Raw genomic sequence first — 27,898 nt, 5'->3', positions numbered from 1 at the left:
TTCATCACTTGCATTTTGTTTTACATATTTCGTTGCACTGTTTTTCTTTTTTTGCTGGCAAATTCATGTTAAATGATGTACGATATCTGATCACAAACACTGCGTCCAGATGTTAGTCAGTAGTAAAAGACATATGCTTTTTGTTTGTGTCTCTTTTCTACAGAACATGAAAATGACCATAAAAATGCAAATATAATTTTTTTTTAATTTATTGGGTTTTTACTAGGCAAAAAAAGAAAGCCTTTGCGAAAAAAAAGCCTTACAACATTTTTTTTAAATGCTGTTTTATGTGGTTGAACAAATGCAACTACAGTACATAGTCCTGCAATAGCTCAGCTTGCAAAAAAAGCAAACTCCATACAGCTCCATCAGTGCTATGGAGAAAGTGAAGCTATATAGGTCTTAGAAAATGTGAAATCCATCCAAATTTTTCTTTTTTTTTTTTTTTACAAAAGTTAAAATTTTTTTTATAACCACTAAAATATAAAAAAAACACAATAACTTTGTTACTGACATAACTGTACACGAACTGATCCGAAGAATAATGTTGCCATGTAATTTTTTCTGTACTGCATAATGATTGCCATAATGCTGAAACAAAAAAAAAAATGCTGGAATTGAGGGTTTTTTTTACATTTCACCCCACCTGGAATTAATTTTTTTCCTGTTTTTCCTTACATTATATGGTAAAATGAATGGTGTCATTCCACTGGTCCAGAAATAAACAAGCCCTTGTACGGCTATAGTGATGGAAAGAAAATAAAAAGTTATGGCTCTTGGAAGTAGAGAAGGAAAAAACAAAATCTCAAAAATGAAAAATCAACTAGTTATGAAGGGAAGCAATAGCTTTAAGGTAATGCCACAATTTTACGGTCATGATGTTACCATCGCCTAAGGGATTAGGATAAATGTTATATAAATCCCTTTTTTTTTTTCCTTTTTTCATACAATAAATGTTTAAAGGTTTTTTGGGGGCTATTGTATTATTTTGTGTCATTTTGTGCCTATTGATAAACTATTTAATGCAAAGTGATTTTTACACTAATGATTTTTTCAGGATCTGTTCCCATCTCTGAGCAGAACCATGGAAAGGCCGGCAGTGCTGGTTCCATCTCATGACAGACCCCATTGATCATAGTATTGACTATATTTATGGCAGGTATGTACAAAGCCTTCTAATCATTAACTTTTTTCTGCTTTCAGATGGAAGCGTGTGACCGGATCCATAATGTATTATTGAATATTTTGAGCAGCTTACAATGGATGACACAGGACAAATGAAATTTAAGCCAGGGGTGAATATTAAAGAGGAATGGGTCACCTGCACACACTCCTTATGTTGTGAGGCCAACCGGCTCTTGTTGGGTCTTACATGTGGATGAGATATAGGCAGAGATATATTCATGATTCCGTGTATTCGGGGATTAGTCCAGATGAATTCAGTAAACAAGCCGTTATAAGGTGAACATGGAAATATCACGCCATTCTTCATGTTTCAATGAGATGGTTTCATAACCCAACAGATGGGTCAGGCTTGGGTCTGACGGGCGTCCTGTTCATCAATAGATGTATTTAGTCATAGGGAAATGTTTTTATTGAACGGTGCCCATAATAAGTTGCTGTTATGGTCATCTAGTCATCCATGTTGTACTACAGTAGAGTTAGACCTTCCCAAGGTTGGATGTTGCTAAGAAGCTAAAGAAAAGTTGGAGTTCCTTGGGGAAAGTGGCTCAGTTATAACAAATTTGCTTCCCCACAAGTCAGTTGTTACTCATCTGTGGCTGCAAAGTTATGACAACTGCAACTCTCTTCATTCTGGGAATTGTAGTTTCACCCACAGGTTGAAGACTATAGTGAGGGTCTGAATCTGTAGTCACAAGTTGCCTCTGATCACTGAGGAGCCTATGGACATCACAACCATATTAAGCTATGTTCCCACAATGAGTTTTTTATTGTTGTAGATTTTCTGCACCTTTTAGGGTACGTTCCCATGATCCGGAGCCGCCTATGTCCCCAGCACTGCAGAGCAGCCGCGTGGCTTCCGCCATCATTTATGTAAATGAGCAGCCACAATTTTTTTTTTCACATGCAGACTTTCCTCATAGAGGTTAGGTCGATGGGGAAAGTCCACATGTAGACCCGCAAGAGAAATTAACATGCTCCGGGTCTGAAAGACACGCCCCATGTCAGTTTCCGCTGGTGATCCGCAGGTGCACAGGATCAAACCCGCAGCGGCTCCGGATCATGGGCACATATCCATAGGTAAATTAAGTTACTTACGTTTTTTTGATGCTACGCTTTTGTTTTATTTTGATATGTCATGTTTCAAACAAAGCTACGTTGTTTTTGATACTTCCTGATATTTGATGTTGACAAAACTTTATAGTCATGTACGAATTACATGCGTTTTTAGTGCGTTTCTGTGCGTTTTTTACTTGCAGATTTTCCACATCCAATGCAATTCTATGGGGAAAATCCGCACAGAAACCTTACCATACTCGGAAGAGAAATTGTAATTTTAAGGCTTTCAAACACGCACAGTAGGTCAGAAGAAAAGTACGGTTGGCAGGACATTTCCATGAATCCCATCCACTTTGCTGGAATTGTAAGATGCTGAATTTTTTACTAAGTGAAAACTCACCAAAACTCATCACTGAGTTCTCAGTAATAGTACGCTCAGTGTCCATAGGCTGCCACTGTTGCTGCATTTTGCTCGTTCATCAGGGGATCGGCAGCTTGTGTACATGGCAAAATAATCAAGAAACGAGCGTTACCCGATAATCTTACAGTGTTAATGACCCCTTAGTTTGCACAGTCTTAGAATCAGAGTGTATGATAAATTTTCCCCACTGTGTTTGCACCAATTGTATCTAGTCTAGCAATCCAAAGTCAGCCTGGACTCCAGAGTGGTACAATGTACCAAACTATTCAGGTGCATTTAGACTACATTTATTTATTTTGCTCACCTATATAGCACCATTGATTCCATAGACATCATCATCACTGTCCCCATTGGGGCTCACAATCTAAATTCCTTATCAGTATGTTTTTGGACTGTGGGAGAAAAAATATGCATACACTGGGAGAACATATAAACTTGCAGAAGTTGTCCTTGGTGGGATTTGAACCCATAATGCCAGGCTCTCAAATTAACACTGCTAACCACTGAGCCACCATGCTGCCTGATGCAAGTAAGCTTATTGGCGAACATTTAAGGGCTAATCACACTTCTCATGCGCACAGAATGATCGGTTAGACGATTGTTCAGTGCAAATAGACTCATTATTTTTGGCAGCTCATGTTCTGGTTACACAGAACAATGTGCTGCTGAGAACAATGATTTTTAAACAAGCTTGGCAGACTGCTTAAACTGGCTGATTATCAGAAATTAACCTTATTAGGAACACTCTTTCAATGTGATCGTACAGTGTAAATGCTCCCATGGAACTTTCAGCAAAGAATTCTTGAAAATGGTTACAAGTTTATGCACAAAGTATATTAGACAATTGCAGAAGTTTGTATTATACAGCGATTAAAAGGGTATTCCCATCAGTTACGGTTTATTGATAGGTATGAGTCCCACCTAAGGGACCCCCATATATTTCAAGAATGGAACTTGTGGCGCCCTGCTGCGCATTGGTGCCACAGATCCCAGAGTGGTGCATGGACGGACTTCTCCACAAGATCCCCTCATAGCATTCACACACCTCCACCTTCCACTTCAGACCACCAGAGGGAGCCCGGATAGGGATATATATACTGGAGGGTGGAGTTAGGCAGTCAGTCTGTTGAGAGGAGCTCCTGCAGAAGCTAGCCGGCAGTGGAGCTCAGTCAGTTCAGTCCAGACTCAGAGAGCTCGAGTTAGTGAGCCTAGGGCGTGCCGACGTCAAAAGAGCGGTGAAGAGTAGCGAGGCCTACTGCCCGTGTGAAGCCTAGTGAGGGCCCCGAGCGTGGCCGAAGGCGAGTGGAGTAAGCGAGCAACATAGGGGGCAGAGGAGCTTAACCAGCTCACCCCAAAAACCATTTACCGGACACCGGTTCCGCGTCTGCAGGGATTCCTTACATCCAGCAGAAACAACCGGAACCCCTGGTGAACTATATGTCCCAGGAACACAAAAGCTGATTACGTACCAGGGCCAGGAGTCACGGAGGCCCCAGAGACCAGGGAGTGTGAACTCCAACAGAAGGCCCTAGCACCAGATCAGCAGGTGCAAGACAGAGACCAAGTTAGGCCTAGCTCCAGGCAGGTCAGAAACTTATCAAGGAAAGGCAAGGAACAGGAGGCCCCACACCCGCTCACTGGGGAGAGTCCTGATATGCACCCTTCTCCCTAAAGTGCCCTGGATCGTGCCTGAAACACCACCAGTAAAGGTACTGAAGTGAACTCCGGTGTGCGTGCCAATTCTTCTATCCTTCCTTTGACCCGGCTGGGTCCCCTCTGTCCTGCATCCCAACACTTACGCTGCCCTGAGGCCCCGCTCCACCTGTGGGGAGCCGCACCAACTAAGCTGCCTGAACACCGGCCTCAGAGGACTGTTGCAGCGCTGGTGATCCTCCCCAGACACCACAGGTGGCTTCACGAACATTCCTCTTTCCCACATAACTTCCCGCTTCTTTTAAGAGTGACCCCAGGGTACGGAGCCGGCCACCGCAACATATCCCGAGATCAGGCAACAACAAGGCCTGGGCGCCGAGTCGTCCCCATTCCCTGGGCGCGTCAAACTCATCTGTCATTGCCATTAACAAAGAGGAGGGCACACATGTGGGGGTCTATCCATTCACTTCTACGGGAGTTCCAAAAATGTCTGTAAAGGGAATACCTCTATGTAAGGGATCAACAAATAACACTCTAATAGCTTTCCAATGAACAATTTATTAGAATTTGAATAATATACAAGAATAATATCTATGATTTCATTTCTGTTTCCAGTACTAGACAGGAATATGTACAGGCATAAGATGTAAAATTACACAGCACTGGAATTGCTTTCATACATTAAAATGTAAACATACGGTTAATAAATCGCTGCGGGCATCACAGGATGCACAGAGTGGCCCAGAAATGATTAATTTAAGACTCGGCTGTGCAAATCAGTGTCACCGGTTTTCCTCTTTATTTGTAGGTTGTATTTAAGACATATCGGTAACCAAACTGCTTCCAATTTTCATCTGCACACAAATATAATTCTAGTAATATGTTGTATTAAATATAAGGCTATATGGTACACTGGGTTCCTATGTAGTTGTTCTAATTTTCAACAAAGTGCAGTATATATATCTATAATATATATACTGTATATACACACACATACACACATTTATATATATATATATGTGTATATATATATATATATATATATATATATATATATATATATATATATATATATATATATATATATATATATATATATATATATATATATATATATATATATATATATATATACACACACATATATATACACACACACATACATATATACACAGTTCAGTTTTACATAGCCCGGCAGAATTTTTCCTTTCTTGGCATTGTTTCAGAGAATATGAATATAACAAAAAAACCTTTTTCTCCACTCTCCACTCTCCACTCATGGTTATTGGTTGGGTGAAGCCATTTATTGTCAAACTACTGTGTTTTCTCTTTTTAAATCTTAATGACAACCAAAAACATCCAAATGACCCTGATCAAAAGTTCACATACCCCAGTTCTTAATACCATGTATTGCCCCCTCTAACATCAATCGCTGCTTGAAGTCTGTTGTGGTAGTTGTGGATGAGGTTCTTTATTTTCTCAGATGGTAAAGCTACCCATTCTTCTTGGCAAAAAGCCTCCAGTTCCTGTAAATTCCTGGTCTGTCTAGGATGAACTGCGCACTTGAGAGCTCCCCCGAGTGGCTGAATGATATTGAGGTCAGGAGACTGAGATGGCCACTCCAGAACCCTCACTTTGTTCTGCTGTAGCCAATGACAGGTCGACTTGGCCTTGTGTCTTGGATCGTTGTCATGTTGGAATGTCCAAGTACGTCCCATGCACAGCTTCTGGGCTGATGAGTGCAAATTTGCCTCCAGTATTTGCTAATAACGTGCTACATTCACCATTCCTTCAACTTTTACCAAGTTTCCTGTGGCTTTGTAGCTCACACATCCCCAAAACATCAGCAATCCACCTCCATGCTTTACTGTAGGAATGGTGTTCCTTTCATCATAGGCCTTGTTGACTTCTTTCCAAATGTAACGTTTATGGTTGTGGCCAAAAAGTTCAATTTTGGTGTCATCACTCCAAATTACCTTGTTCCAGAAGTTTTGAGGCTTGTCTCTGTGCTGTTTGGCGTATTATAGGCGAGATACTTTGTGGCATTTGCGCAGTAATGGCTTTCTTCTGGCGACTCGACCATGCAACCCATTTTTCTTCAAGTGCCTCCTTATTGTGTATCTTGAAACAGCCACATCGAGGTTTTCAGAGAGTCCTGAATTTCAGCTGATATTATTTGTGAGTTTTTCTTAGAATTCCGAACATTTTTTGCTGGCAGCCCCTGATTTACCATTTGTTAATCACAGTTTGAACGCTGCTGACTGGCATTATCAATTCCTTGGATATTTTTTTGTATCCCTTTCCTGTCTTATACAGTTCAACTACCTTTTCCCATAGATCCGTTGAAAATTCTTTTGCTTTCTCCATGACTCACAATCCACAAACGTCAGTGGCTGGATGAAAGATGCAAGATTCTGTCTGGATCCCAGAAACTCACTCAGCTTTTATGTACACACACTGATTACAAGCAAACAGGTCACAGGTGAGGATGTGCCATTCAAACCCATTTGTGTCAAATTCTGTGCATGTTATCAGGCCAAAATCACTAGGGTATGTGAACTTTTGATGAGGATCATTTGGATGTCTTTGGTTGTCATTAAGATTTAAAAAGAGAAAACACCGTAGTTTGACAATAAATGGCTTCACCCAACCAATAACCAGGAGTGGAGAAAAAGTTTTTTGTTATCATTCATATTCTCTGAAACAAGGACAAGAAAGCAAAAATTCTGCCAGGGTATGTAAACTTTTGAGCACAACTGTATATACTATATATATATGTATATATATTCTGTATATACACAGCGGTTGAAATAAGTATTGAACGCGCCACCAGTAAATCTATTTCTAAAGGTGCTATTGACATGAAAATCTCACCAGATGTCAGTAACAACCCATCCAATTCACAAAGGCAAAGAAATCAAACCATAGATGTCCGTAAATTAAGTTATGTCTAATAATGAGAAATGGCACAGGGAAAAAGTATTGAACACACTTACTGAAATTCATTTAATACTTCGTACGAAAGCCTTTGTTGGTGATGACAGCTTAAAGACGCCTCCTGTATGGAGAAACTAGTAGCATCCATTGCTCAGGTATGATATTGGCCCATTCTTTCACACAAACACTCTTTAAATCCTGAAGGCTCCGTGGGCTCATTCTATGAACTCTGAGCTTTAATTCCTTTTATACATTTTCTATTGGATTCCGGTGATTGGCTGGGCCATTCTAGCAGCTTTATTTCCTTTCTCTAAAACAAATTGAGAGTTTCCTTGCCTGTGTGCTTGGGATCATTGTCCTGCTGAACTGTCTACCTTCGTTTCATCATCATCCTGGTAGATGGCAGCAGATTTTTTTCAAGAATGTCTCGGTACATTTGTCCATTCTTCCTTCTTACAATTATATGAAATTTGCCAGTGCCGTATGCTCAAGAACAGCCCCACACCATGATGTTCCCACCTCCAAACTTCACTTTTGGCATGGTGTTGGTGATATGCAGTGCCTTTTGGCCTCCAAACATGGTGTGTATTATGACATCCAAAGAGTTCAAAATTGGTCTCATCTGACCAGAACCTTCAGCAGTTTAGAAATTCTTCTGTAACTAATGCCATCAGTATGTTTTGCTATCATATGGTTGCAAAGGTCTTGAAACAGCTCACTGGTTTTACCCATCATAAGACCTTTTTTGCGCGGCACCTTGTAATGAGACACCTTTTTATAGGCCATCAGTTGAACCATCTGATATTATTTTTCACTAAATGGTGGGATTGCTTTCTTATTACTGATAGATTTAAGCTGCTGTCAAGACTTTCCATGGCTTTTTGCACCTTTCTTTCTTCATGTGTTCAATAATTTTTCCGTGTCATTTCTCATTATTGCACAGCTTCATTTATGGACATCTGTTGAGACTTTCATGTCCGTAGCACCTTTATAAATAAATTCACTTATAAAATTGATGACGTGTTCAATACTTATTTCACCCGCTGTGAGTGTATAACATACTGCATATATTATATATATATAATTTTTATTTCTTTTTCTAAGGCTGCACCTTTCACTGAGATGAATAAAAAAAACTCTTAGATGAGAAGTTTGCATTTGCCTTGTGTACAACAGGGTTGCGACATACACAAGACCTACAGAGGTGGAGTATGATAAAGTCAATTCTAAATTCTCCATAGCTTATAATAGAAAGAACAGCAGTAGAATTTAAACCTAAGACTATGGACATGATCCATAATTTGCAATATATTTAAATTTCCTTTTTTTGTCTTACAGTGTTCGCTGACATTTTGTGCAACAAATTATTCCAAATGGTTCACTTGTTTTGTGAATTTGGTGCAAAATAAAAAATGCTCTTATTTTTGTCGTTAAGGATTTTTTTTACGACTATCTAGCACCAAAAGTCTCAAATCCTTTAAAAAGTCACAAAAATGCATCAAATTAAAACCACTTCCAGAAATTTTACTCCAGGCATGGACTAGAATGAGATGCGCTAAAAAAACACCAACATTTGGTTGAAGTCACATTTCATGAATCTGTCTAATACATCTGGATAAGCAAAGTTGTAGAGGAAAAAAAAAGACTGAAAAAAGAAAGACGAATTAAAAAGTGGCGCAAAATGTACAGAGAATAAAGCGCAAATACTAAAGCCACTAAAGAGAAGCAAATTACTTTAGAAGACTGGAGGAACGGCAATGATGAATCGGGAGCAAGGATAGTGATAGGTACATTATTTGAGTAGATATGGGTTTGGGTGTTAATACCCTTTAGACTGGTACTAAGCATAAACTTGACATATCTTGGCAAAGCAGTAAGATGGGGGTCATTGTATACAGCTTAATAGAAATAATCTGAATACTTCACAGTATCAGTAGCCACATATACCAACATAATGTCCATTTATAGATAGGGTGGAAGATTAATGCTCCGTCACATATGAAATAATAAAACAAAAAACGAATGAAACCACGTTTGCAGAAGAGCTTGAAACATATGAAAGAGATTGTATCTAAAAGCATCTAAACCTAAAAAAAAGAAGGAAAAAAAAAAGGTTGGATGTAAACTACTTTTTCAGTATCCGCGATACTAATGTTGCATTTAGTCATGCTGGACATCCTTGAAGTTCACAATCAGAATATGAGAAGAGGAGACGGGCTCTTCATATGGACTAAAGGATATCCGTCTTGCAGTGGTGGCCAAGGGTTTAGAATAAGGGGTCGAGGGTAAGATTTGTGAGTTCTATACTAGGCCTTCATCAATCATAAGAAAACGAAATCATCCTGGTGTAATCCCTTAGTACTCTGACACCTTCTTGTTCATGGAACATTACTGTAACCAGACCTCGATACCAAAGGGCAGATGAACTTCTGCAGACAACTGTCTCAACGATGTAAAGTTCAGTTCTTTCCCAATGTCAAATTCTGTTGGGAGAGGGAAACAGGAAAAACACAATTGGTGGCCAAGCTTCTTCCTCCAAGCCGGTGAATTTCCAGAGGAACCATGCAGAATACTGTGGCTGTAGTCATTATCGCTAAACCAGTTGCGCATCTACAGCCCAAAGCTTTGGCAGGACATGCCAACAAGAAGCAGAAGCCACACAAAGCAGATATCAATGAGCAATCATTGTGTTTAATTCTTGGATTGTGTTGTGATTGAGGATTAATTACATAAGTCTCATTATAACCATCAGAGCTCCATTTTTTTGATACAGAGTTACAAATCCTCTCCATAGACACAGGAAGAAATGATACAATATAGGCTTCCTCCTCCTGCCACCACTAAAGTAAAGGGGGATTTATGATTACTGTTAAAGGGAATATGTCACCAGGTTTTCCCAATGTAAACTACAGCCACCACCTTTAAGGACTCTTTTACAGTATTCTAGTAATCGGTAAATCCCACACACCCATTGCATAACACAAAAAATACCTTTTAGAATCCCCCCATAAGGCGCCATCTGATCCAATGGGCGTCTCTGGTCTTGCTTTGGCACCTCCTCTTTTCCCACAATCACCGTCCTCCTGCTTACTTCATGTGGATGACATGTCCTACGTCATCTACACAGTGTCACCTAATCTCGCTCCTGCGCAGATGTATTCTGCTATGTCCTGCTGAGGTCAGAGAAAAGCACTGTAATGCGCATGCGTCGGGAGAGGCCAAAGAGTGCCGATGACCCAGAAGGAAAGTGGCGCATGCGCATTACAGTACGAAGTACGCCTGAGCAGGAGTTCGATTGTGGGACACTGTGTGAATGACGTAGGATGCGTCAACCACATGAAGCAAAGTGGGAGGACGGCGACAGTGGGGATAGAGGAGTCGCCAAAGCTAGACCAATGGACCCGATTGTGCTGTATGGGGGGATTAAAAAGTTTTTTTGTGCTTTGTGGAGGGAATTGGGGACTTTATACAGCGTACTGGAATACGGTAAAAGAGGCCTTAAAGGTGGTGGCTCTAGCTTATATTGGGAAAACTTGGTGACAGGTTCTCTTTAAAGGCTTGTTCACATATAATAGGGGGATAACTTACTAATCGCTGGGGGTTCTACCACTTGGACATCCAGCAATCTTAAGAATGGGACCAGAATTTATTAGATGAGTAATGGCTCTTTGTAGACCATGGTGCCACAAGTTTTTTCTGCAGATGTCCGCACCAAAACATGCAATAGAAATCTGTTTTGACTATTGGGCTTTTGCTGTGGGGGAGGGGAAAAAGATTTAGCTGCGTTTCACTTTTTTCTTATGTGGTTTTGGTACAAATTTGAAGTGGGGGGTTTTAAGAGTTTTTAGTGCAGAAATACAAGGATTTTGCACATAAAAATGCAACTGCATTTTTTACATGCGTTTTTCAGGGTATGGGAAAAGATGTACCAAAAATGGAGAGTTCAACAATATCTTTAAACTCCCTGAGGGCATGAGTTTTCTTGCGATCACATAGACTTTGAACTCTTGAATGCAGCAGATTCACTGCACAAAAAACAGCATTTACATTACATGGAAACATGGCATTATTTTATGGCATTTTACCCCTTTGGTATAATTTTTTTGTGATTACAGAATAAAACTATGCTATAAATCATTGTTCTACCTTGCGGATATTGCATACACAAGGTATCGTAAATGGTTTGAATAGCAGATTTTTCAGTTTCAGAGTCGTTTCTGTTTGTTATTAAGTATCTCACATTTCCCAAGGGGGTTTATAGCCATGCAGGTGAGATCTCCAAACATGAAGCTAGAAGATCAGCCGTTCTTTTTTTTTTTGCTGCAAAGCAGAAAGCGCTTCTTATCTCCACGACCCCAAGAAAGCATGGAAGCAGTCACCATAGAAAATCATGCTCTGACCACTCACATTCTTTCCTTTGTATGATACCAACGTCAAGACTTATTACTGTAATGGAAAAAGGAAGATATAGACTCAGACGGAGAAGGAGCTTAATGCACAGCGTTTTTTTTGTATACAAGAAAAATTAGGATCAATGTTTTTTATTCGATTTTCATCTCTTTTTTGGGCCATCAGTGAAGCATCTGTTTGTCTTGTATGCACTGACCCTTTGATTTGAATGAACAATTTTGATTCACACGTTGGATCAAAATCAGATATCTCTCCAATATTTTTGCCAGCAGGCTGCTAAAAAGAGGACATTTAAACATGCCCATAGACTATACTGGGTATGGGTCTTTGAAAAATATAGATAGATCACGTACATGAAGCGAAGCATAGTCGTGAGAATGGGGCCTAAGTAAGGCAAACTGTATACATCCACTGAGTAGGATTGAAGAAGTATATACTTTCAATTAAGCACTAACCATGACAAATTTCTTAAACCATTGAATGTCGATTTGTATAATATCTTTATAATGGCCAGAGCTCTTTTTCTGATGCAAATTCAAAATCTGTGATAGAACTGAAAGATAAATTTCTGTATTCAACAGCTGCCACTAGAGGGAGCTCATGAGATAACCGCCTACTGGACATATTAATAGGGTATTCCCTTCTCGTACATTTATCCCATATCCACAGGGTATATGTATAGCAGATGTGGGTCCCATTAATGAGACCTTTATCTGTCTAGAGAACGAGGGCTTCATGCCTAACACTATTAGTGGAGTGGTGGTCATATTTCCCATATGTATGTGTGCCTCTCTCCTTTAATTTATATGGGAATTGCCATCACCTCTCCAACGACAGCTGTGCATGATGGAGCCCAGTTTTTAGGATAGATCCCACCAATGGGACAAACCTCTATTAAACATTGATGGCATATCCATAATGATCTCTGTAAAAAGCCATTGAAATAAATGGCGCTCTATAAGCAAGTAAAATAAATATCCAGAGGATGTGTCATAAATATACAAAAATGGGAACGCACCTTAAAGATAACCGGTCACCATGAAATTGCAATCCAATCTGCAGGCACCATGTTATAGAGCAGGAGAAGCTGAGCAGACTGATATATAGTTCTGTGGTATGACCTGTGTTTTATTCATTTAATCCTCCACTCTTTCTTGGATTTTCAGTCCAGTGAGCGGTCCTATCCATGATTGATAGCTATCGTTGTATTGACTTTTACATATAGATTGCTGTCAGTCACTGAGGGGGTCGCCCACTGGACTGAAAATCCAAGAAACGGCAGAGGATTAAACAAAACACAGGTTATATTAAATCTTTTGTCACAATCTGATATATCAATATATACAGTACAGACCAAAAGTTTGGACACACCTTCTCATTTAAAGATTTTTCTGTATTTTCATGACTATGAAAATTGTACATTCACACTGAAGGCATCAAAACTATGAATTAACACATGTGGAATTATATACTTAACAAAAAAGTGTGAAACAACTGAAAATATGTCTTATATTCTACGTTCTTCAAAGTAGCCACCTTTTGCTTTGATGACTGCTTTGCACACTCTTGGCATTCTCTTGATGAGCTTCAAGTGGTAGTCACCAGAAATGGTCTTCACTTCACAGGTGTGCCCTGTCAGGTTTAATAAGTGGGATTTCTTGCCTTATAAATGGGGTTGGGACCATCAGTTGTGTTGTGCAGAAGTCTGGTGGATACACAGCTGATAGTCCTACTGAATAGACTGTTAGAATTTGTATTATGGCAAGAAAAAAGCAGCAAAGTAAAGAAAAACGAATGGCCATCATTACATTAAGAAATGAAGGTCAGTCAGTGCAAAAAATTGGGCAAACTTTGAAACTGTCCCCAAATGCAGTTGCAAAAACCATCAAGCGCTACAAAGAAACTGGCTCACATGAGGACCGCCCCAGGAAAGGAAGACCAAGAGTCACCTCTGCTTCTGAGGATAAGTTTATCCGAGTCACCAGACTCAGAAATCGCAGGTTAACAGCAGCTCAGATTAGAGACCAGGTCAATGCCACACAGAGTTCTAGCAGCAGACACATCTCTTCAACAACTGTTAAGAGGAGACTTTGTGCAGCAGGCCTTCATGGTAAAATAGCTGCTAGGAAACCACTGCTAAGGACAGGCAACAAGCAGAAGAGACTTGTTTGGGCTAAAGAACACAAGGAATGGACATTAGACCAGTGGACATCTGTGCTTTGGTCTGATGAGTCCAAATTTGAGATCTTTGGTTCCAACCACCGTGTCTTTGAGCGACGCAGAAAAGGTGAACGGATGGACTCTACATGCCTGGTTCCCACCGTGAAGCATGGAGGAGGAGGTGTGATGGTGTGGGGGTGCTTTGCTGGTGACACTGTTGGGGATTTATTCAAAATTGAAGGCATACTGAACCAGCATGGCTACCACAGCATCTTGCAGCGGCATGCTATTCCATTCGGTTTGCGTTTAGTTGGACCATCATTTATTTTTCAACAGGACAGTGACCCCAAACACACATTCAGGCTGTGTAAGGGCTATTTGACCAAGAAGGAGAGTGATGGGGGGCTACGCCAGATGACCTGGCCTCCAGAGTCACCAGACCTGAACCTAATCGAGATGGTTTGGGGTGAGCTGGACCACAGAGTGAAGGCAAAAGGGCCAACAAGTGCTAAGCATCTCTGGGAACTCCTTCAAGATTGTTGGAAGACCATTTCCGGTGACTACCTCTTGAAGCTCATCAAGAGAATGTCAAGAGTGTGCAAAGCAGTCATCAAAGAAAAAGGTGGCTACTTTGAAGAACCTAGAATATAAGACATATTTTCAGTTGTTTCACACTTTTTTGTTAAGTATATAATTCCACATGTGTTAATTCATAGTTTTGATGCCTTCAGTGTGAATGTACAATTTTCATAGTCATGAAAATACAGAAAAATCTTTAAATGAGAATGTGTGTCCAAACTTTTGGTCTGTACTGTATAAATATCAATATATATCAATATATCAATCTGACCAGCTCCCCCTGCTCTATAACATGGTGCCCGCAGATTGTATTGCATTTTCATGGTGACAGCTTCCCTTTAAACTTTAATAATAGGATATGCTGTTAGTTCCCACTAGTGGTGGCTGCTGGCACGCAGAATACTATATTTTAACTTTTTGTCTATCCAGGGGATTTGGAGCTATGTTTCATAGAAATTGAGCTTTAACCCCTATAAAGCCTTATTAACAAATGAAGCAGCAAATAATCTTTGATCTAAAAAATACATGACATCAAAATGCCCCTTCAGTGCGCTCTGCATTCTCTCCATTAGTTAATATTGCAGGAGGAAAAGCAGCTGCCTTCAAGAATAAGCTTTCTCTATATATATTATACATTTTCTCCAGATGCCGGAGAAGTATAGCGCTTTCTGACAAATCAAGTCACTGCCATGCAATATATGTTAGGGGAGGCTTTAAAGATATTGCATGGTAAACAAATGACTTGGTCCTCCATATCTTGGCAAGAATTGTTCCATCAAATTCTGTATATAAATTTATGACAGCTGTCAAAATATATCAATATATAAAAAATAATAAATTAGAAATAAATTAGATTTCCTTTATAAAGTCACCTAAGGGCGCATGTTTTATAAATACGTATGTTACATAAATGCTAGATGTCACATTCAAGGGGAGAAATGAAGAGTTGAGAAAACGTATTTTTAACATTAATCACATTAATAAAATAAATATCCATTATATTAATTATAAATTGTTCCTTTCTGTCCACTGCCTATAGCACCCCTAGTAGTCATGGTCATTTTAGACAGAAACAGACTTTTCCCTCCATGCACTTTCTACAGTTGACTGCCTGATATAGAGAGGAAACCCTCCCCAAATTTCTTCAAGTATGAAGCTACACATCTGTCTCCCTTACATCATCTCCACTGCTGCGTGAAAATCTGTTAGTTGAACGTGGACGCTGACTTCCATTTGCTCCTTCATCATCAAGATATTGTCCATAGGCAATGTTTATTCTGTCTGCTACCAAACCTTCTTTCTCTGGAGGGTCCTCAACAGCGGAGTCAAAATCCTTACTGTGACGGTAGATGTAGGACGCATGCTTTACCGAACGCTTTAGGAGGTGCCTACGGAAAGCCCTCTGGATTTTGATGGCACAAACTTCTTCTTGTTTCCTTTTTAAAGTTGTTGTGATAGGTTCATAAGACACTTTGGAAGGGTTGGCTGCCATAAATTTTTCTTCCATCGAGGCTTTTAGAGCGTCCATTTCTCCGGAGTCTCCCAATACTTCTTTAGTCAATGCAAACAAAATGTCCAAGCAATGTATCTTATCTCCAACGACCATTGGGAGGTCCAAAGTAATCAACTTTATTTTGTTGGGTTTCTGAATTCGTAACGGATCCTGTAAGGTGTCTACAAAGTCTGACATTCTGCTGTATGCAATAAATTGAGTTGCATCAGGATCGAATTTCTCCCAAGTTTCATAAAACATCTCAAAATCGTCCTCACATAAGGGCTCACCGCTTTCTTCTGTGGCCACGTTAAAGTTCTCCAGGATAATAGCAATGTACATATTGATTACAATCAAAAAAGAAATAATGATATAGCTACAGAAAAAAACAATTCCTATGGCTGGATTTCCACAGTTTCCTTGCACAGCAGTTCCTGGATTCTCTATATGAGGGTCACAGTCCGGTGGGCCACTGTTTAGAATTGGATTTAAAAGCCCATCCCATCCAGCCGAGGTGGTAATTTCAAACAAGCAAATAATACTATTCCCAAACGTCTCAAAGTTAAACATGTCATCAATGCCAGATTCCTTCTTCACATAGGCAAAATTAGACATCCCAAATATCGAGAAAATGAACATAACTAAGAACAAGAGGAGACCAATATTGAAGAGGGCCGGGAGAGACATCATAAGGGCAAAAAGAAGCGTCCGAATTCCTTTAGCTCCTTTAATGAGCCGAAGAACCCTCCCAATTCTTGCAAGTCGGATCACTCTGAAAAGTGTGGGTGACACAAAGTACTCCGCTATGAGATCTGAGAGAACAATACCTAAAAAAAACAAGCAAAAAAGTCACGAGAAGGGCAATGAATACTGAATCTATTAATTAGGAGGCATTTTAAAATATGACTCGGATTTATTATAAAATATCGAGCCTAATAATATTGTTTTATTTTTCGTTTACCAGTGGTGTTGTCCACCTTTAACATTTTTTTTTTCTAGGGGTCAGAACGGCATAAAAAAAAACAAAATAAATATTAATCTCTGCTGCTTTTGTTTTACACTCCTGGATCCCTTACTGGTCTCTACTTCTTGGTCACTCCTCACAGTCTGAAAATTACTTCTGAGCCAATCACTGGCCATAGCAGAAGACCCCTTCTAAGCCAGTGATTGGTTGAAGCGGTCACATGTCTCTTTTTCAGGATGTCATTGCTCAGGAGGGACTAGGAAGCAAAGAAAGCTCAAATATGGTTTTATCCGATTAACTGTACATTAAAACCAAGACCAAGAGAAATGTTGTGCAGAATTGAAGCGGTTTTCCTTGTGCTGCTGGCAGAATCCCACGAATGGACTCAAGAGATAAAGAAGTTTAAGATACAATATTTATTGGACAGTTATAAGCCTACGCATTTCAAAGTTATCCAACTTCCTCTTCCTGTGGTCATGTCCTGAAGAAGTTGAATAACTTCGACACGCATAGACATTATAACCGACCAATAAATATTGTATCTTAAACTTCTTCATCTCTTGAGTCCATTTGTGGGATTCTGACAGCAGTGCAAGGAAAACCGCTTCAATTCTGCACAGCAGGATGTCATTGCTACACCAAGAAGTAGAGACCGGTAAGGGAACAGGCAGCACTGGAACAAAAGAGGCATGGGATGGGATCAGTGAAATTTTGATTTTTTTTACCCATTCTGAGCTTTTTCCTTTAGGCAAAGCCAAAAAAATGTGATATAAGGGCAGTACTCGACATAAGGATTTAAACAACACCAAACAGAGAATCCATTGGGTCATGTGCTGCTCACTGTTCTTCTTGGAATCAGACTGTATTTCTACAATTATAATTTACGTACTGACACTTACCAGCTATAGAAATGATGACCACCACAAAGTCAAAAATATTCCATCCAACCGTGAAGAAGTAATACCTCAGAGCAAACATTTTGAGGAAGCACTCCGTAGTGAAGATGACGATGAACACAAGGTTGATTTGGAAGAGAATATTCACTTTCTCGTCACTTTGGTCATCTGTCTCAATCATCATTGTAATCATGTTAAGGCAAATCAAGATCATAATAAAGATGTCGAACGCTTGCTTGGAGATAAAATCAAAGACAACTCCTTGGATCGGATTCTTTATCGTGTACAAGCATGGCATGGCAAAAGGTATAAAAAAAAGTAAAGGAAATCAGTTAGCAGTATAAAAAAACAACATAATTTTTGCTGAAACATTACTTGTCTTATTTCCTATATGTTGTTTGTTACATATAAAGAAGTGGAATAAATTATGTAATATACAATGATCATACAAAGTAGTCAACGTAGTAGTGGAACTAATGCTATAAAAGCTGCTACAAGGTCTATTATCAAAAAGGTTCAGGGTTCATCAGCAGCAACCCCTAAAGGGGATCACCCATAATATTAAGTGATTGCAATTAGAGTGGGATATGCCATCATCTACTGTAGTTCAGAATGAAGGAGCAAAAGCACAGGTTTAACGTCAATCACAATATTTCTCTATAAATTTTGTGGTCCCCCATAAAGATATTTCAGCACACTCTTCTACATAAAAGATATGTTCCTAAATAGATAAATAAACTCTGATATTCCCAATTACGGGTTTATTTATTTTGAGATTCTCACCTATTATTCAAGACAGAGTATCTTGGCTTGTCACTGAATAACATAAATGGCCTTATAGATGTGTAACAAACGTGTATCAAATTTAGCCCCAACATTCGCACATCCTTTAGTTAACTTATTTGTTTGGGATCTGTCTAATAGAATGACATTATCCCAAACAGTCCACTCCATTAATATGAGTGCCTGTGAGGATCTATTTTACCTCCGGTCTAGGAATTGGTTTCACCGGCTTCTTTGAACCCAGTTTTTTCATGGCATTGTAGTATTTTTTCTGCTCCTCAGTCATGAAGATATCTTTTCCTCCAAAGTATAAGAGAAAGACATGTTCGTTATTTGCAGTGTCATACACTCGCATTAAAGACTCATTGAAACCTCAGTGGGTTTTTTAATATGCAGAAAACGGTCCAAGTTTCATCACTGATTTTGACCTGATTTTCATCAGAGGTTGGCCACTGTGCTAGTTTTTGCCATCAGAGTTTCGTCACATAGCACAAGCATCCAAGTAATTGCTGATTTTTTCACAAAACCATAGACTTTGGCGACTTTATTCGGATCAATATTGGACAAGTCTCCATGCTTCTGTGTGGACTACTCAGTCCAAGGAAAAAACTGGATATGTGAAATACCCCACAGACTATCATAGGTACGATCCATAAGAAACATGGACATCCCTCATATAAGAAAAAGCTGACATGTGAAGGAGCCCTAATGATACATTTAGACTTCAACCCATTGGTGCACCTTAAAGAGCAATAATCAACTACAAGTCATCCGATGCTTGCTTACTAGACTGTTTACAGACACCATCAAACAATGATGGGGACAGAACGATTGTTAATATGATCGTTCTGCCCTGATAGAGCAACATATTATCGGCAGTACATCTCCTGTGTACATCGGGCGATGTGCTGCCAATAACAATCATTTTTTTTGCCAGCATAAATGATCTGATTACCCAACCAATGAGCATTTTGCACAGGCGGATAATCAGGAACAAGCATTCCTACAATCCGATTGGTCTAAATACACCGTTATCCAATGATCATACACTGTTTACTATGAATTGTAAATGACCTTGAGACCGCGTTGGTACTTTTCCATTTCTAAAATACTTATCTTTTTCTTTTGCTGATTGAAATTGTCTATGATAACACCAATGAAAAGATTTAATGTGAAGAAGGCACCGAATATGATGAATATCACAAAGTACAAGTACATGTACAAGTTGATTTCATAGACAGGTTGGTCCTCAATCTTTAAAACAGAAGGGAAAAAAAATCACAGTGACTACTTAAAAACATATATATATTATATTTGTATATATGTATGTGTGTACAGTGTATATAATATATATTACATATATATTTTATTTATTTGTTTTTTTTTGGTGCATTATATTTATCTACGACATAAAACATAATTGTAACTAGGTCATCTTTCATCCTGGGAAAAGATTCAGTTTTCTGCCTGATCCTGTGCCTAATAAAACTGACCAATACAGTCTAAGCTAATGGCGCACACAGGTCATGTTTTTCACCAGACCCTAACCCCCCAACCCAAGTCATAACTCCCTATATGGGATGTGAGAGACACAGACTAATAGTAAGAAACCTACTTATAGAGAGATAATACATCTACTTACTTTCCTCGAGTCCACAGCTGCATACATGATATCCATCCAACCTTTAAATGTTGCCTATACATGAAAAACAAAAATACACTGCTCAAAAAAATAAAGGGAACACTTAAATAACAGAATATAACTCCAAGTAAATCAAACTTCTGTGAAATCAAACTGTCCACTTAGGAAGCAGCACTGATTGACAATCAATTTCACATGCTGTTGTGCAAATGGAATAATAATAATAATAATAATAATAATAATAATATAATAATAATTTTTTTATTTATATAGCGCCAACATATTCCGCAGCACTTTACAATTAAGCGGGGACATGTACAAACAATAAATTCAATACAAGGTAAGACAGTTTAACAGTTACATCAGGAGTGAGGTCCCTGCTCGCAAGCTTACATTCTACAAGGAAATGGGGGGACACAATAGGTGGAAAGTGCTTGTTATTTCAGGTCAGGCAATTATAATAAGTCGGGATTATCATATAAAGCTGTATGATCCGGTCATCAGCCTGTATGTTCAAGTGCAATACTCAATTACCGAGTGCAGTTATCGTGTGCATGGAGGGTGTAGAAACAGATGAACAGTAGGGGGCAGATTCTGAATAGTATTTAGGAGGGAACAGGGGAAAGTTAGTTTACTGGGTATTTGAGATGGTAGGCTTGTTTAAAGAGATGGGTTTTTAAAGCGCGCTTGAAGACATCGGGGCTAGGCATCAATCGGATCGTCTGGGGTAGAGCATTCCAGAGAACTGGCGCAGCACGAGAGAAGTCTTGGAGACGGAGGTGCGAGGTTCGGATTATGGGGGATGTTAGTCTTAGGTCATTTGTGGAACGGAGGGCACTTGTAGGACGATAGACTGAGATGAGAGAGGAGATATAAGGTGGTGCAGAACTGTGGAGAGTTTTGTGGGTGAGAGCAATGAGTTTATATTGGACCCTGTAGCGAATGGGTAACCAGTGTAATGACTGGCACAAGGTGGAGGCATCGGTGAAGCGGCTGGACAGAAATACGACCCTGGCTGCCGCATTCAGGATAGATTGGAGACGGGAAATTTTGGTAAGAGGGAGACCGATCAGAAGAGAGTTGCAGTAGTCCAGACGAGAGTGAATAAGAGCAACAGTAAGAGTTTTAGCAGTTTCCAAAGTGAGAAAAGATCGGATTCTGGAGATGTTTTTAAGATGCAGGTGACAAGAGCGAGTGAGTAATCGGATATAGGGAGTAAAGGAAAGGTTAGTGTCGAATATGACCCCAAGGCAGCGGGCGTGCTGCTTGGGAGTTATGGTCGACCCCTCCAAGGTAATTTCGATGTTAGGTAGTGTTAGGTTAGTAGAGGGGGGAAACACAAGAAGTTCAGTTTTGGAGAGATTCAGTTTAAGATAGAGGGAGGACATGATGCTAGACACAGCAGACAAACAATCCTTGGTATTTTGTATTAGGGTAGGGGTGATGTCAGGGGAAGAAGTGTATAATTGGGTGTCGTCAGCATAGAGATGATACTGGAACCCAAATAGACAATAGATGGAAATTATTGGCAATTATCAAGGCACCCTCAATAAAGGAGTGGTTCAGCAGGTGGGGACCACAGACCACATCTCAGTACCAATGCTTTCTGGCTGATGTTTTGGTCACTTTTGAATGTTGGTTGTGCTTTTGTGGCGCCCTGCTGCGCATTGGTGCCACAGATCCTAGAGGGGTGCATGGACAGATTCCTCCACAAGAGGCCCTGATAGCATACACACACCTCCACCTTCCACCTCAGACCACCAGAGGGAGCCCGGATAGGAATATAAAAAGGGGAGGTGGAGCTAGGCAGTCAGTCTAAGTCTGGAGTCCACAGAGAGTGAAGCCTGTGAGAAAGGCAGTCCAGCTCAGACTCAGGGAGCTCAGATTAGTGAGCCTAAGGCGTGCTGACGCCATAAGAGCAGTGAAGAGTAGCGAGTCCTGCTGCCAGTGTGAAGCCTAGTGAGGGCCCCGAGTGCGGCCGAAGGCAAGTGGAGTAAGCGAGCTACATAGGGGGCAGAGGAGCTTAACCAGCTCACCCCACAACCATTTACCGGACACCGGATCCGCGTCTGCAGGGATCTCTACGACCAGCAGAAACTACCGGAACCCCTGGTGAACTACATGTCCCAGGAACACCAAAAGCTGACTGATATACCAGGGTCAGGAGTCACTGAGGCCTAAGAGACCAGGGAGTGTGGCCCTACCACCAGGTCAGCCGGTGCAAGACAGAGACCAAGTTATGCCTAGCTCCAGGCAGGTCATAAACTTATCAGGAAAAGGCAAGAAACAGGAGGCCCTACACCCGCTCACTGGGGAGAGTCCCGATATGCACCCTTCACCCTACAGTGCCCTGGATCGTGCCTGAACCACCACCAGTAAAGGTACTGAAGTGAATTGTTGTGAGTGTGCCTATTCTTCTTCCGACCCAGCTGGGTCCCCTCTGTCCTGCATCCCTTCTCTTACGCTGCCCTGAGGCCCCGCTCCACCTGTGGGGAGCCGCACCAACTAAGCTGCCTGACCACCGGCCTCAGAGGACTGTAGCAGCGCTGGTGATCCTCACCAGACACCACGGGTGGTGTCACGAACTTTTCCTATCCCATACACCTTTCCCCCATTCCTTGCTTTTAAAAGTGACCCCAGGGTACGGGCCCGGGAGCCGACCACTGCGACATCCCCATAAACCAAAACAGCAAGGCCCGGGCGCTGAATCCCCATCCCTTGGGCGCGTCACTTTCACACTCGTGGTAGCATGAGACTCTACAACCCACAGAAGTTGCTCAGGTAGTGCAGCTCATCCAGGATGGCACATCAATGCGAGCTGTGGCAAGAAGGTTTGCTGTGTCTGTCAGCGTAGTGTCCAGAGGCTGGAGGCGCTACCAGGAGACAGGCCAGTACACCAGGAGACGTGGAGGGGGCCGTACGAGGGCAACAACCCAGCAACAGGACCGCTACCTCCGCCTTTGTGCAAAGAGGATCAGGAGAAGCACTGCCAGAGCCCTGCAAAATGACCTCCAGCAGGCCACAAATGTGCATGTGTCTGCACAAACGGTTAGAAACCGACTCCATGAGGGTGGTATGAGGGTCCGACGTCCACAGATGGGGGTTGTGCTCACAGCCCAACACCGTACAGGACGCTTTGCATTTGCCACAGCACACCAGGATTGGTAAAGTCGCCACTGGTGCCCTGTGCTCTTCACAGATGAAAGCAGGTTCACACTGAGCACATGTGACAGACGTGACAGAGTCTGGAGACGCCGTGGAGAGCGATCTACTGCCTGCAACATCCTTCAGCATGACTGGTTTGCAGTGGGTCAATAATGGTGTGGGGTGGCATTTCTTCGGAGGGCCGCACAGCCCTCCATTCCATGTGCTCGCCAGAGGTAGCCTGACTGCCATTAGGTACCGAGATGAGATCCTCAGAACCCTTGTGAGACCATATGCTGGTGTGGTTGGCCCTGGGTTCCTCCTAATGCAGGACAATGCCAGACCTCATGTGGCTGGAGTGTGTCAACAGTTCCTGCAAGATGAAGGCATTGAAGCTATGGACTGGCCCGCCAGTTCCCCAGACCTGAATCCGATTGAGCACATCTGGGACATCATGTCTCGCTCCATCCACCAATGTCACGTTGCACCACAGACTGTCCAGGAGTTGGCGGATGCTTTAGTCCAGATCTGGGAGAAGATCCCACAGGAGACCATCCGCAACCTCATCAGGAGCATGCCCAGGCGTTGTAGGGAGGTCATACAGATTACATCAAAGTTGGATCAGCCTGAAGTGTGTTTTTCCACTTTAATTTTGGGGGCGACTCCAAATCCAGGCCTCCATTGGTTAATAAATTTGATTTCCATTGATGATTTTTGTGTGATTTTGTTGTCAGCACATTCAACTTTGTACAGAACAAAGTATTCAATGAGAATATTTCATTCATTCCAGGGGCGGAACTACCGCCCGTGCAGCCGGTTCATTGAACGGGGGCCCCGAGGGAGAGGGGGCCCCTCCAGCCTCCAGCAGGGCCGCCATCAGGGCATGACTGCCCTGACTCCAGTATGGGGCCCAGCCGGTAGGGGCCCCCTTGGGGGCCCCCCTCTTGTGCGTCTCTCTCCTCATGGGGCCCCCGGCCCCATGCTAAGCGCCGGGTCCGGGACATCTTAGCGCTGCGCTGCTGCGGCAGCGCTTTAATGATTCCCCTGACTTCCGGTCATGTGACGGCGCCGTCACATGACCGGAAGTCAGGAGAACCTGGTGTCAGCGATTTGGACGAGCGCCAGGGTTCTGCAGGGATCGCATGGGGGTAAGTATAACAAGTTTTTTTTTTTTTTTAAATACAATTTACTAGGAGTGGGGGGAATGGGAGATGCACATGTGGTGGAGGGGGATGAGAGAGGTGCACATGTGGGGGAGGGGGATGAGAGAGGTGCACATGTGGGGGGAGGGGAATGAGAGAGGTGCACATGTGGGGGAGGGGGATGAGAGAGGTGCACATGTGGGGGAGGGGAATGAGAGAGGTGCACATGTGGGGGAGGGGAATGAGAGAGGTGCACATGTGGTGGAGGGGGATGAGAGAGGTGCACATGTGGGGGAGGGGGATGAGAGAGGTGCACATGTGGGGGAGGGGGATGAGAGAGGTGCACATGTGGGGGAGGGGAATGAGAGAGGTGCACATGTGGAGGGGGATGAGAGAGGTGCACATGTGGGGGAGGGGGATGAGAGAGGTGCACATGTGGGGGAGGGGGATGAGAGAGGTGCACATGTGGGGGAGGGGGATGAGAGAGGTGCACATGTGGGGGAGGGGAATGAGAGGTGCACATGTCGGGGAGGGGGATGAGAGAGGTGCACATGTGGGGGAGGGTGATGAGAGAGGTGCACATGTGGGGGAGGGGGATGAGAGAGGTGCACATGTGGGGGAGGGGGATGAGAGAGGTGCACATGTGGGGGAGGGGAATGAGAGGTGCACATGTGGGGGAGGGGGATGAGAGAGGTGCACATGTGGGGGAGGGGAATGAGAGAGGTGCACATGTGGTGGAGGGGGATGAGAGAGGTGCACATGTGGTGGAGGGGGATGAGAGAGCTGCACATGTGGGGGAGGGGGATGAGAGAGGTGCACATGTGGGGGAGGGGGATGAGAGAGGTGCACATGTGGGGGAGGGGGATGAGAGAGGTGCACATGTGGGGGAGGGGGATGAGAGAGGTGCACATGTGGGGGAGGGGAATGAGAGAGGTGCACATGTGGGGGAGGGGGATGAGAGAGGTGCACATGTGGGGGAGGGGAATGAGAGAGGTGCACATGTGGGGGAGGGGAATGAGAGAGGTGCACATGTGGTGGAGGGGGATGAGAGAGGTGCACATGTGGGGGAGGGGGATGAGAGATGTGCACATGTGGGGGAGGGGGATGAGAGAGGGGCACATGGGGGGGATGAGAGAGGGGCACATGTGGGGGAGGGGGATGAGAGATGTGCACATGGAGGGGTGAGAGCTGCACATGGGGGAATTGGGAGAAAATGAGCTGCACATGGGGGAATTGGGAGTAGGGGGATAATGAGCTGCACATAATGAATGTGGGGTGGGGGACAGTAAATGATAAATGATGATGGGGTGGATGGGGTGGGGAGAGCACGGACATGATATAATGAATTGGGGCAGGGGGTGCATGTAAATAATGAATGCGGGGAGCAGGAAGTATAGAGTAGGGGGCGTTGCGGATGCAGGAGTGTAACTGGTAACAAATTGGCGGAAAGAGTAGAGGTTCTAATTAAATTATATATTAAGTGCCTATTTACAGTTAATGGGGGCACCGTGGTGGATTACAATTTATATTTGGAATGGTAGGTTGCATAATAACTAACCATATATTGATGGTGGATGCACGTCTGTATTCAGCTGCGTAATGTAGAAGTTGGGGAATGTGCTCTAGATAACTGTGTTATTTTATGCAGAGACGAGTCCTGGCTGGAAGACGTGATGGCGGTCTGTGCTGGATGAAGGAGAAAAGCGTAGCTGAAGGACTTCACCTAGAGACGTCACCAGTGAGTCAGTGTATTACATGTACACTTACACTATATACTATGTACCGGGCTCCTGTGTATAATGTCACTGGTGATCACTGTATTACCTGTACACTGACACTATATACAGAGCTCCTGTGTATAATGTCACTGGTGATCACTAGATTACCTGGACACTTACATTATACATACCATGTATAGAGCTCCCGTGTATAATGACACTTATGGTAATATTAGTAATGTGGTGGTAATATTAGTAATGTGGTGGTAATATGTGGTCTGGTCATGGTGTGGCAGTTTTTGCCCCTTCTGTGTGGTATTATTCGGTCACTATGTTGTGGTAATATGTGGTCTGGTCATGGTGTGGCGGTATTCCCTGTATGTGGTATTATTGGTCATTTTAAAAAAAAAATGTATATGACACATTCCCTTAAAGAAAACTAAATAAAAATATATCTAAAAAGAGTATTGGATATTTTAAGAAAATTTTAATAGGTTAGAGTAGGGCCCGGCCAGAAGAGTCTACCTTATCGTGGTGGCGGCTTTAAAAATCTTTTGGCCAAAACAAAAGCTGATGGCTATGTATGTGGCACTGTCACATGGCCGAACGTCAGGAGAACCTGGTGGCAGCGACGTGGACGAGCGCCAGGATTCTGCAGGGATCGCATGGGGGTAAGTATAACAAGTTTTATTTGTTTTAAATACAATTAATTAACTAGGAGTGGGGGGGGTGAGAGATGCACATGGGGGGATGAGAGATGCACGGGGGGGGGATGAGAGATGCACATGGGGGGGATGGGAGATGCACGGGGGGGATGGGAGATGCACGGGGGGGATGGGAGATGCACATGGGGGGATGAGAGCTGCACATGGGGGGGCGAGAGATGCACATGGGGGGGATGAGAGATGCACGGGGGGGATGGGAGATGCATGGGGGGGATGGGAGATGCATGGGGGGGATGGGAGATGCACGGGGGGGATGAGAGCTGCACATGGGGGGGATGAGAGCTGCACATGGGGGGGCGAGAGATGCACATGGGGGGGGGTTATGTTTACATAACTTTGTTGCCTTATGAAGTGCAGGGGGGGGCCCCCAAAAAATTTCTTGCACAGGGGCCCACTACAGTCTGTGTCCGCCCCTGATTCATTCAGATCTAGGATGTGTTATTTGAGTGTTCCCTTTATTTTTTTGAGCAGTGTAATTTAATGTTCAGTTCAAATAAGACTTGAAAGGTCTATAAAATTTGGAAAACTTGTCTGATTTCTTCCAAAAAACAGCCACACACTTATCCACAAGCCACATTTGGTTTTGCAGCTCAGTTCCATTTTTTTGGTTTAGGGTTAAACCACAATATCAAGAAAAAAACAACATGTAGTTAGCAGATATAGACCCCGATTCATCAAGACCGGCGATTTTCATGCCAGTCTTGATGAAAGGGCTTGCTGGAGTCAGACACTCCTGACTCATTAAGAGGCAATTTCTCAAAGCTTTTTACACCAGAATTCTGGTATAAAAGCTTTGATGAATCGGGGCTATAGTCTTTGAGTTAATGAAAAGTTACAGTGGATCTGTCACCAAATTTCACAATCCAATCTGCATACATTATTAAATAGATCTCTTAGATCTAATGGAAGACATGTTAGACTGGCTGCACAATGTTTTTTAAAAGTTTTAACTTAGTCTCCTATCCACTTAGTCTAAATGACAGATCTTCAG

The 27,898-nt window shown here is 42.4% G+C and overlaps 1 protein-coding gene across 3 annotated transcripts in view; it reads right to left on the bottom strand.

Moving 5' to 3' along the window:
* Positions 1 to 7,601: 7,601 nt before the first annotated feature.
* The window catches only part of SCN4A (sodium voltage-gated channel alpha subunit 4), a 133,273-nt gene continuing 112,976 nt past the window's right edge, over positions 7,602 to 27,898 (bottom strand). For 2 of the 3 annotated variants that reach the window (XM_073683128.1, XM_073683129.1), the window contains exons 22-28: positions 20,179 to 20,232; positions 19,653 to 19,790; positions 18,739 to 18,843; positions 17,757 to 18,027; positions 15,579 to 16,720; positions 11,660 to 11,698; positions 7,602 to 9,735 (exon numbers count right to left, since the gene is read on the bottom strand). In XM_073683128.1, the coding sequence (XP_073539229.1) occupies positions 11,696 to 11,698; positions 15,579 to 16,720; positions 17,757 to 18,027; positions 18,739 to 18,843; positions 19,653 to 19,790; positions 20,179 to 20,232 (1,713 nt within the window). In that variant the 3' untranslated portion in view covers positions 7,602 to 9,735; positions 11,660 to 11,695. Of the gene's footprint in view, positions 9,736 to 11,659; positions 11,699 to 15,542; positions 16,721 to 17,756; positions 18,028 to 18,738; positions 18,844 to 19,652; positions 19,791 to 20,178; positions 20,233 to 27,898 lie in introns of those variants that run through there. The other variant, XM_073683126.1, reaches the window with a different exon arrangement.

This window comes from Phyllobates terribilis, unplaced genomic scaffold (genome assembly GCF_046119375.1).
Source record: "Phyllobates terribilis strain yellow unplaced genomic scaffold, ASM4611937v1 Scaffold_5__5_contigs__length_657084704, whole genome shotgun sequence".
NCBI lineage: Eukaryota > Metazoa > Chordata > Amphibia > Anura > Dendrobatidae > Phyllobates > Phyllobates terribilis.
This window is presented reverse-complemented; position numbering and strand designations above follow the sequence as displayed.